The 12,079-nt window shown below is 39.5% G+C and overlaps 1 protein-coding gene across 1 annotated transcript in view; it reads left to right on the top strand.

Moving 5' to 3' along the window:
* Positions 1–12,079, top strand: part of LOC134800931 (facilitated trehalose transporter Tret1-like) — a 28,167-nt gene that overhangs the window by 14,349 nt on the left and 1,739 nt on the right. Inside the window, exons 4-8 of the mRNA XM_063773463.1 lie at positions 7,574–7,743; positions 8,508–8,661; positions 9,980–10,112; positions 10,813–10,967; positions 11,774–11,848. Of these exons, the coding sequence (XP_063629533.1) occupies positions 7,574–7,743; positions 8,508–8,661; positions 9,980–10,112; positions 10,813–10,967; positions 11,774–11,848 (687 nt within the window). The remainder of the gene's footprint in view (positions 1–7,573; positions 7,744–8,507; positions 8,662–9,979; positions 10,113–10,812; positions 10,968–11,773; positions 11,849–12,079) is intronic.

Here is a 12,079-nt window from a genome sequence, read left to right as displayed (position 1 = left end):
TCCATCCTGTGTTCCAGAACCGCACCAAGACCGTACTGCGAAGCATCACATGTAATAACCACTGGTTTCTTTAAATCATAATGTACTAATGTGTTCCCCGTAGTCAACATTCTTTTTAAGAGACTAAAAGCTTGTTGGCAGTTTGGTGTCCATACCCATTTGGCTCCTTTCAACAATAACTTGTACAGTGGTTCTGCTACAGTTGCTTTCTGTGCTATAAATCTGTCATAAAAATTCAATAAACCAAGAAAAGCCTGCAACTCCTTTACATTTTTTGGTGCTGGCGTCTCCATTATAGCCTTGATCTTGTCTCCACAAGGATGCAGCCCATTGGCATCAATCACATGGCCTAGAAACTCCACGCTTGCCTTCCCAAATTTGCACTTCTCCTTGTTGACTCTAAGCCCGGCTTCCTTAAGGATCTGTAAGATGTGTTGAAGTCTGTCACTGTGTTCTTGTATTGTGCATCCGGTGACCACAATATCATCCAGCAGTACCGCTGCTCCTGATACGCCTGCCAATAAGTTGCTCATCATGCGCTGAAAAATTCCAGGACAGGCTTTAACCCCAAATGCTAATCTTTTACACCGAAATAATCCTTTAGGAGTATTTAAAGTAAGTAATTTTGAAGTTGGTTCATCAACTACGACCTGGGTGTAAGCTTGCTCTAAATCTATCTTACTGAAAATAACTCCTCCTTGCAAAACCGCAAAAGCTTCATTTAAAGTTGGCAGAGGGTAAGTATCAGTCTCGGTAGCCATATTCACTGTGGCCCTGTAATCCCCACAAAGCCTGACTTTCCCATTCTTCTTAATGATAGGTACTATAGGACTGGCAAACTCAGAATGACTGACAGGTTCCAAAACATCTTCTGCAACTAATCTGTCAATCTCTTGTAACACTCTCTCTTTAATTGCAAACGCCACAGGCCTACACTTCAAAAACTTTGGTTTCGCCTCGGGTTTCAAAGGTATGGTTACTACTGGGCCGGTGTACTTTCCTAAACCAGACTGAAAAACTTCTTTATATTTTTCCAATAAAGTATCTATATCTTCATCCTCCAATTTCATGTTATATATTCCCTGAATATCTATATTTAACTCTGGAAACCAATCACGGCCCAACAAATCTGGCCCGTTACCTCTCGCGATCAGCAAGTTTAATTTTTTATGTATATTTTTAAACCTTACATCAACTGCCGCTTCTCCTAACAACTCCACCTGGCTCTTAGTCCAGGTTGTTAACCTAACTCTTGACGCATCCAAACTTGGCAAGTTCCCATTCCAAATTTTCCTCGCTGTACTTTCTCTCAACATAGTAAATGCCGCTCCACAATCGACTTCCAACTTGACTAGTCGACCATTTAATTCCACATTTGCATAAAAAGGATCCACTTTGTTCGACACTAAATTACACAAAACATCCTCATACAATCCATTCAACCGACTTGATTCTTTTGACTTACTTTTGTCTCGTGTATCCGAACATACCTCTGCAATATGGCCCTGTTTTTTACACACATAGCACCGACTATATCTGAACCTACAGAAATTTCCGTGCCTTTTGCCACACCGCCAACAATCCTTGCCCGGTTCCAACGGTTTCGCTTTAATTTTATTAACCTCCATTGGCTCGTCACCGCCTGTACCAGCAGGCGCCACGCTAGAGGTCGCTACCGTCGCTGGCGTCGTCATGACTATCACTCCGGCGTCCGCCGTTTCAGCCGTTAACGCCAATTTTACCGCTTGATCAAAAGTTAATGTTGTCTGCTGCAACAATTGTTTTTGCATCTCTTTATCACGAATGCCACATACTAACCGGTCGCGCAACGTGCGATCCAAATCGGTAAAATTGCACTCTATAGCCAATTTACGCAAACTAGCCACGTACTCTTTTATATTTTCACTGCTCGATTGACACCTCATATGAAACTTATACGATGGCACTATTTCATTTTGTTTTGGATTAAAATGATCGTCTAACGCGGACTTTACAGTTGTATAGGTTATGTCTGCGATCTTTTTCGGTGAAATTAACGACTCAACTAGATCATATAAATCACGACCACAAACTGCAAAGAAATTCGCTTTTTTTAACTCGTCCGTTTGAATACTATTCGCGAGCAAACAATATTCGAACCTATTCACGTAATTTTTCCAATTGTCTTTGTCCATATGAAATTCACTAAATTTTACCGACATTTTATTCATCACACTTAAATCACACTTTTAAACATTCAAACACTATGTTTAAAGCACTTTTAGCGTATTCCCGAATTAAATCCCGTCGCCAGAATGTTACGTACGTGTGCTGGCTTGCTAGCTGGAACCGAACTGGGGGTACCCGCAGATCTTCTCATCTACCCACATGTCAATATATAACAACACTCATCCTTTTCTTTTGGGTGCTAGTACAAGTGTAAGACAAAGATAGTATGTTTATCTCTGTCTATGTTTGAAATGAGACAGTCCTTTGACAAACTTTATAACCTTTTTGTAGTTTCGGATTTTAAATAGAAAAAAAATCAGCGATATCAAATCGGCGACATGATAGATTTTTATTGTCAGGCTAAAAGTACAATGTAATATTAATTAAAAAATTCATCGTGTAACCTATATAGGAAGAAAACAATAGTTATTTGTACAACAAGAGATCAAAGTTTGATATTTCTGCGAGTGCTTATTTTGAGTCCCGTGCAAGCGAAAGATTCTATAATAGATTCACGAGCGTAGCGAGTGAATCTAATTTAGAATCTTGAGCGTAGTAAGGGACTCAAAAGCGCACGAGATGTAAATAACTTTGATCTCGTGTAGTACACAAAAATTTTTACACCTTAGCAGTGAGAACATACCTGGTCTATTAGACAACTTGAAAAATGTAATCCTTCTTCGTTTCTTAATACCTATGCACTCATGTTTTCTTAAGATATACAAACAATTAAGTTTAATTACCGCAATCTAACACAAAAACAAAACGTAATAATAAATTTCAGTAAAATAATATGGAAATAAAGAAACATCAACTGACACTTCAACCAACAACTTTTTTTTGTAAAAAAAGAACTTTGTAAGATACGGTCCGAATTGCGGATACGTACTATTTGTCAACTATAGTAGAAATTCTTAAAAGTAAAATAATTAATTTTGCGTGATAATCTGTGTATTTTTTGAGTTCATTATTTTAATTGTACAATAAAATACCTAAAATATAGTATTTTTATCAAATCTTAAACTTTATTTTAATTAAATAATTATTTAGAATTCATACTCGTATGGAGCTCGTACGTGGTTTGGAACGATGCGTTCTGAAGTTTTTCGGGGGTCTATTATAAACAGTCAATATACCGTTGAATGTCGTTTGAACTTTTTTTCGTCTGTTTCTTTTTGCTAACAGTGTGAAAGGGACAGAGATAATAGAACCCAAGTATTTCGAACTTGTATTAGACCCCGCATGTTGAAATGACATTTGACTATAAAGGTCACTTGAATGTCATTTTGTCTCACTCAGTGAGCAAAATCGCATTTTGCTCACTATTTTTAAGAAGCAAAGTACCCTTGTTCGAGCTGCTGAGGTGAAAACAAATAAATTACATTAAATACATATATGCAGAACATGAGAACTATGAGAGTATGGATCACTCCATACGCAGAAGTGATTGATGGCTGAACATATATTCTGAATATGCCGTTGCCGATATGAAGAAAAAATCCTTTGACGCCTATTCTCCACAGGTGACACGAGAAGAAATATTGTCTGAACCAAAACTGCAAGAGCTGATTTTTATACGCAGATATCCAAAATTTACACTATCATCAGAAAAAAAGACGTGAGTTTATGGAGACATGACAGAAGACGCGGTATGTTGAAGAATATGTTGTCACGAAAGGAGCGGCAGTCCGTTTAAATGTAAATATGTGGGAATGACCTTCTACTGGTGTCAGCGAGCTTACCATGATACCTTCACCAGCTAATCACAGCGGCGAATGATAAAATCATGGTTCCTACTGTGCGAAACATTTATGTGTACCTATTCTGAATTAAATAATGATTTAAACATATAATTAGATTGTTTTTTTATTATTTATTTCTCTATTTTTCACTTTATTGCACGAAACATTTTGGACGTTTTGCCAAATGGAATTCTCTACCAGTCAGGCGTAAGGCAAACAGAGATTGGTATTGGTATGTAGGATATAAAAGCGACCGTATGTCGAACAGCTAATCTGGTTGCTGGCAGTATACATTTTTCGTGCAGGTATATTATACTGTTAAATCGTACCTATGCTAAAAAACGCGACGTACTCAGAAAGTGACGTCCTCAGAAAGTGGCGTTCTCAGAAAGTGACGTCCTCAGAAAGTGACGTACTCAGAAAGTGGCGTTCTCAGAAAGTGACGTACTCAGAAAGTGGCGTTCTCAGAAAGTGACGTACTCAGAAAGTGACGAACTCAGAAAGTGACGTCCTCAGAAAGTGGCGTTCTCAGAAAGTGACGTACTCAGAAAGTGACGAACTCAGAATGTGACGTCCTCAGAATGTGACGTCCTAAGAAAGTGACATACTCCGCCTGAACCATTAAGTGGTTCCTTAATCTGATAATTAGTATTTTTTTACACACCAGACCTTGTACAATTTCCGTCGTTACACTATTAGTTATTTACGATACAAGTGCGATTCCTTACAACATACACTCGCTGACGAATTGTAATTTGAATAATATGTATTTAAACTTAAAGACTGCTTTTGTTTTAATGATTTAATTTCACGGAAACCGAAGATAATAACACATTATAGCTACAAAAAGTTTCTTACACCGATTGTTACGGCTTTTAGATATGGTAGATGAATGAAAGAAACGCGCATACAATGACGCAGACATTAGTTGACACTGACGTTTAGGTAGATCCTGCGTAAACTATCTAAAGGATAACTCACGCTAGACCGGGCCGCGCCCGGGCCGAGGCGTCCGACATGTCATTTTCTATGGCGGCTGATCGGTGATCACGTGGTGCTTTCCATGGAAAATGAAGCTCCTTAAGCTCCGGCCCGGCCCCGGCCCGGTCTAGCGTGAGTCATCCAACTCACCCTACACCTCCCTCGTATACTAACAAAGGTGCAAGCGAGGTGCTAGTATAAAAATGTGAGATAGTTGCATAAAATATGGCGAAATCTATATATATAATATAATAGATCCTCCTCTTAACAAAAATAATACAAATTGTGTTTTTTTTTAAATACATTCAAAGATCTCACGTGAGATTTGGATGATGTATATCTCACGACATCTCACCAGATGGGGAGGGGAAAAAAATCCTCAAAAACACCTCACGTAATTAATGGACGCCCCTGCATACGAGTACAATGCGCTCGAAAAACACAACCCTCCTAACTCGGAACTCGGGTAAAAACAGCTTACTATCACCAACAACGGAAAAGGCCATTGGCCTAAGTTTCCGTACGTTTTTACACTTTTTACCAACGTCAGCGCAAAACAAGACAAAAACAGTTCCTCGTTTTTACATCACAATAGAGAAGTCACCCGTAAAGATGGTAACAATAGCTATTAGACTCGATATAGCATTTCTTTAGTTAGTTTTAATTAAGTTTCTTAGTTTTTCCGGATCACACTATACGGGCAGACTTTCGGTAAGGTAAACGTATTAGTGCTCGTCACGGTCCCAGTACATGTCATCTTTAAACTTAAGTCATTGTCAATAGAGGCGATAGCAGCATGTCGAGCACTAGTACGTTTATCTTAGGTACTTAAAAGTTTTATTTAGACATTTTATTTGACTCATAAAAAGCGCCTAGCCGCCTAACCGGGTAGCCTAAGTGGCAAGAACGTGCGCCTTTAAGCCGGAGTAGGTCGCATTTGATATTTACCATCAGTTTTTCGGTGAAGGAAAACATCGTAAGGAAACCGGACTAATAAGGCCTATAAGGCCTAGTTTCCCCTCTGGGTTGGAACTCGTATTAACTAGTGTCTACGCCAATTCTTGGGATTAGTTGCCAAGCGGGGACCCTAGACTCCCATGAGCCGTGGCAATAGCCGGGATAACGCGAGGAAGATGATTTTGTTTCAGTCTAGTGTCTATACTGTCAAGTAATTTATTATGTGTGTAGACTGTACACAACTTACAAGAGGAGTTTTACCTAAGTTTTTTATCTAAAGTGTTTGGAATTTTTTGTTTTCATAGGTACTTTTCTCGTGACCACTCGTAGATAGACATATAGACAACCATTACTTATTTTATGAAAGCCATGTTAAAAGTCAAGGTTTACTACGGACCGGACGGCTGCTATTCATTGCTGAAAACCTTTTGTTCCTTATGTTCCTTTTGTACTTTTTTTTTTTGTAAATCAAAATCTTTTATTTACATCACTTATTTATTTAAACTTTATTGCACAAAAGAAAACTTATCGTAGGTACAAAAAGCGGACTGCGAAAAGCATTACTTATCTATTCTTGTAATAAATCCCTCTTATGGACAATAGAAGATGCTCAAATTATGAATATTTAAAGTGATTCATCATTATTTTGTTCTTAATGGTTTTATCTCTTACAGGCAAATTAACCAGCACGTATTGCAATACAAATTACTTACTATCTTACTAATAATTGCCGTTTATAACGACAAAATTATAAAAAAAACCGGTTGATTATCTTGACGCCACAATGAGTTGCAAATGGAGTAGGTATATAATTTACATACTTATTTTAAATGTTTTGTTCGATCGCTATTCAGCGCTTTTATACTTTACTACATGGTATAGTCCACTGCAACAATACGATTTTCACATCACCTATTCGAAAAAGGGCTTTTTCTTCCTCGCTATGAGGTATCAAAGTGGCACTTTTCTTCCCTGCTAGGAGGGATCAAAGTTGTATTTTTCTGTTCTAGGACACGATTTTTTCTTTCTTGCAATATATTTTTTTTTTGGTTAAATAATACATATTTTGGAACATAACAATTTCCTCATAGTTGATGTGAAAAGCAATATGTGTATGTGTATCAAAATTATTTCATCTTGGATTCTATTGTAGAATCCATCGCTTCATTCAGGATTCAATACGCCCTTGAAGGAAATATATCATTTTGATCCCTTGTAACACAAACTACTATTGTAGTCCCAAAGAGACCTTAAGGGCGTCCGCTAGCTGGCGCAACTGAAGCTACTGAAGCAACTGCAGCTTTTAGGACGCGGACTGGACGCACCCGCCGCGCGAATATTAGATTCAGGCTTTATATATTTATTGACTTTGACTGTTGACTTTGGGTGTCCACAGGAGAGACGTCAATCTATACTCTGTATCTTTAGGTATTTAAATAAAAGTAAACAAAATCTACCCTCAAATGGCTCTTAAGCCAGTTTAGGGTAGATGAAAACATTACATGATCAAATAATGAGTCAGGTCGTTCAGTGACTGAATCAGGCGGTTTTGTATTTGGTTGGTTAACCAATAAATGTTGTAATTACCCGAAAATGTACAAATTGTTTGTTTACTTTTATTTAAATACCTAGAAAGATACAGAGTATAGTTGCCGTATATTATCCATTGACATTCTCGATTTCAGGCATATTGGCTGATAAAAATAATAAGCCTCGAGCCTTCGTCGTTCATCATAGCGCGCGCCGTGGCAGGATTCCCCTGCTCGGCCGTCTACATCATCATGCCGTGCTACATCAAGGAGATCAGCGACATTGACCTTCGGAGTGCGTTTGGCTCACTCTACATACTGATCAGGTAGGTGTTAAATATGGCCATATCTCCGTAAGTGCCATACAGGGTGGTCCAAACCTTAACGTTCAAAAATTATACCCTTCCATAGAAAATGGACCAGCCAAAATGTATGAAACAGCCAATTTTTTTTTTTCGCGATTTCGGGGTTGGTCCAATAGTAAAAGTTGCTCAGTATAATCCCAAAACCTCCCTGATGGCAACGGGAATGCAGTTCTTTTTTAGCCACTCTGTATGGGAACCCCGGAATTTCATAACAAAAGTTAAAAGTTAAAAAAATCATAACTCGAAAACTACGAAAAATTCGGCTAAACATATATACGGTATATTCTGATAGCCCACGTCGTGAGGAATCAAAAAAAAATTTTTGACTTTAAGGTTTGGACGATCCTGTATAAGTATCTTCTTCCTATCCTTTTTTCCTGTTCCTTTTCCCTCTCCTTTTTTTGCCTTTGGTTGGATTATGTTATGAGTGCCTGCTACTAAAGCTTGGATACTAAAAGTAGCAAAAATATAGCTACCAGCCGGCCTAGCATGAGTTGCATTGCCGCGTGCGACTCCATACATCTAGCGCGACTTCAAGTATGAACTTGCGCGCGAGAACGCAACTCGTGATAGACCGCCAGAGCTGATCTTGACCTACTCCGCATTTGCAACGATAATCCATGGTTCAGTGGGAAAGGCCACGTCATCATCGTATTCATAGGCCCGCAGTTGCCCCATGGATCACTTGCCCCAACTGACCTTAATGTTAAATCTTCCCATTCCAGAAACGTCGGTTACCTGACAAGCTACGTGCTCGCAGATCTGCTGAGCGTCTACGCCATGCTGTGGGTAGGCTTCGGAGTGGCAGCTGTTATATTTCTACTGTTCCTTTTGCTGCCAGAGACGCCTGAATATCTTATCAAGACGGGGAAGGTTGACGTAAGAGAATTTATATACCCTTTACACTTAGCTCATGCTTCTGTCGCTGCCGGAATGTTGCCGAGAATGTAGCTGTAATGTCATGCCACAGTTGCATGCCACAGTGAGTATTTACACATTATATTATAGACCAACCGCTTAAGAGCCAACGGGAGTGGTCATTTCTCCATACAAACGTACTCCTCGTTTTCCTCCGTGGTTTTTGAAGCTAGAGCAATGTTTTTTTCAACACAGATTAATATTGTCAATATCTGTGTCGGACCGTTTTGAATTTTTTGATATTTTTGTTTTTTAAGGCGCTAGAGCCCTTCAAAAATGGCCAAAATGGCCTAATTGACTATGCCGCAATGAGAGGCGTGGCATTCAAAACTGATATCAATTAGCCAAAAAAGCAAAACGGTCCGACACAGATAATTTCATAATCATTTAGATTTCCAAATTTGGTTACGATTGGTTAAGTTTTGGAGGAGGAAACAGAGGAGTACGAAACCTCGATTTTTGAGATTTTTACGCAGGATTTTTCGCCTTGTCCTTATCGCACTACTTTTAGGTGCCGCTTCCGTTAGCGAGATGGGTATATTTACCTAAAATATTTAAAACTCAGCTCCTGTTTCGTCTTAAATGAGTCCTCGCCTGCGCGATACGGGGCGACGGACGGGGTAGGACGACTAAAGGCGGCGGGGAAGGTGCGGGCGGCGTACGCCTGCCTCCCGCACCTTCCCCGCGCAGGCGAGGACTCATTTAAGCGGTCGGTCTATACTTACTTATGCTGCAACAGAATAATTAGAGTACGGACATGCCATGTCGCTATGGTCAAATTGTGAACACTGCTCCTACCGCTACTGATGCCGACGGTCCTTTGACAGCCGCCCGGAACACCTCTATAGTTACATTCGGGCTGCTAAGCAGGGGAAGCGTATTGTAAATGGCCTTCCCAGGGCCGTCTTAAACTATGCTGGGGCCCTCGGGCACATAAGAATTTGGGGTCCTTTTGGAAAGTAAAGAAAACTAATTAAACTAATATTTTTCTACTATGATTTTCTATTTAGTATGGGTAATCAAATATACTGTTACTGTCTGAGGATGGTGATGATGAGGAGGATGGAGGATGGGGGCCGTGTGCCCTTATGTTATAGACGGTACTGGGCCTACCTATACTATGGTATGGATTGGTCTTGTGTCGTTGCTACGATACATATAATTAGTTAGCTGCCAAACCAAAGAAAATCCTGAAGTTTTTGTTTCTTGGTGTTCTGGTAAGAAGTTCATTTAATTTCCAATATCTTTACTTACCCGTCATTCTAATTTGAACTCGCAGGAGGCTAAGGAAGTGATGGCTTGGCTCCGTGGCATCAGCGTGACTGACGACCGGCTGGTCCGGGATATTGACACTATCATCTACCGTGATAAGCAGACCACTATGGAAGCGAAGTCTACGTGGGGCACAATTTGTAAGTTTCTCGCGTAAATAAAGTTAAACTCGGACATCTCGAGACATATAATATTTAAAACTTATTAATATTTATTAATATAAAAATAAGAGAAAAGGAAACAAATAATGAAAGAAATGAAAGGTTGAAAGAATGAAGGGAATGAAAGATGTATTGAAGGTGTAGTGAAGTGAAGTATAAAATAAATTCGCGATAGACCTGTCTATAAAATGTGAGCTAATATATATCGAGACATATCGTGACAGCGCCACGCCAGATTTTTTGTTTAATGTATTTTTATAAACCAAAAGTTATCCATATTTGCAGAAAAAAATTCACAACGACCAGCTCGCCGTGCACTCATCCAACGTTTTCTTGCAATCTTGAAGTTGTCGTTGATCCATTTGAGTACTTACCTACCAATAATGTGAACAATTCATTAACCTAATCACTTCAGATGGCATGTACAAGTTTAAATGTTTCTACACACACGTGTTTCTTGCACAAGAAAATGATTGATTGCACAAGAATCGAGTTCTTGTCACTGGTCTGACTGCCTCAACTTTTTTATTGCCAGTGTTATTTAAACGTCATAATTTCATAGACATTTGACGTTTAAAATAACACTGGCACTGCGTGGGCTATCAAAATCGCTGCTAACTTTCCTTGGTGTAACTCTAAGTACCTTTCATATTTATATGTTTCAACTTGTTTCTTTCAGTCCACGATGCGACCACCAGAAAAGCGTTCATTATATCCTGGGTCATCAAAGTGGCCCAGCAGTTCGACGGCTACCTGATCGTGCTCATCTACGCCAGCTCCATCTTCGACGTGGCGGCAGACTCCGTCAACATCAAGCTGTCTGCCAATCAGCAGGTTATTTATTTTTGAGTAAACTTATGCTTATTCGAACTGTAACGTTTAATCAAGATGAGCTCATAAAAAGCAACTCGATCTAACTTAACCTATTTTAATAATAAAATGTTATTCATGGTACAGGAGTACCTGCCGGCCTAGCCAAGGGACAATCTGACAATCGCTATCGCTTCGCCATCGAATCGCTTTGTGTCTATCACTCTTCCATATTAGTGAAATAGTGACAGTTGCGTTTCGTTCGATACGTAGCGTTAGCGATGGCATGTTGTCTACGGGGCCTGACTCCTCGAGAACAGCATATATGCCATTGGTGATCTTGGTTACTATACTTGTGTCTAAGTGTTTTGTGTCTAAACCTGTCCACTGTGCCACTTCAACATTGGGTTGGTAAAAAAACCGGACAAGTCGCCCACCGAGGGTTCCGTACTTTTTAGTAAGTATTTGTTGTTATAGCGGCAACAGAAATACATCACCTGTGAAAATTTCAACTGTCTAAGCTATCACGGTTCATGAGATACAGCATGGTAACAGACAGACGGACAGACGGACAGTGGAGTCTTAGTAATAGGGTCCCGTTTTTACCTTTTGGGTACGGAACCCTTCGCTTCTCTTAACCTGTTATATGTGTTAGGTTAAAAATCGTGGGTACTAAAACATCGGCTGTGCTGTAGAGAAATGAAAAAAAAATTCTCGAAAAAATGCAACAAGATTATTAAATATTCGATCATAAACAAACAGGTTACTATAGGATAATATATGTAGGTACTCATTTTATTGGCGCTGTAACATGTTGACATTGTTTTTAGGTTATGGTGGTGGGGGCAGTTCAGCTGGTGGGCTCCATGTCTGCCACAGCGCTCGTCGAGAAAACGGGAACGAAGGTAAAGCTAGCTAAGATTTTAGGGTATCTCCAGTACGACGAAGACACAATTTTTTTCTTCTTCTTCAATTTAAGAGGTATCCTTTTGAGGTGGAGTATTTTCCATTTCTGGTCTGCCCTTGCCTCTCTTTCCTTTCATCTTGCCTTCTATGATGGTTTTAAAGAAGTTGTCGTGCCGTAACAAATGTCCAATCATTTTTCCCCGTCTGTTGTTGATGGTGCTCAGTAAGTG

The sequence above is a fragment of the Cydia splendana genome, chromosome 20 (genome assembly GCF_910591565.1).
Source record: "Cydia splendana chromosome 20, ilCydSple1.2, whole genome shotgun sequence".
Lineage (NCBI taxonomy): Eukaryota > Metazoa > Arthropoda > Insecta > Lepidoptera > Tortricidae > Cydia > Cydia splendana.
The sequence above is the reverse complement of the archived record's forward strand: the minus strand, read 5'-3'. Positions and strand labels throughout refer to the sequence as shown.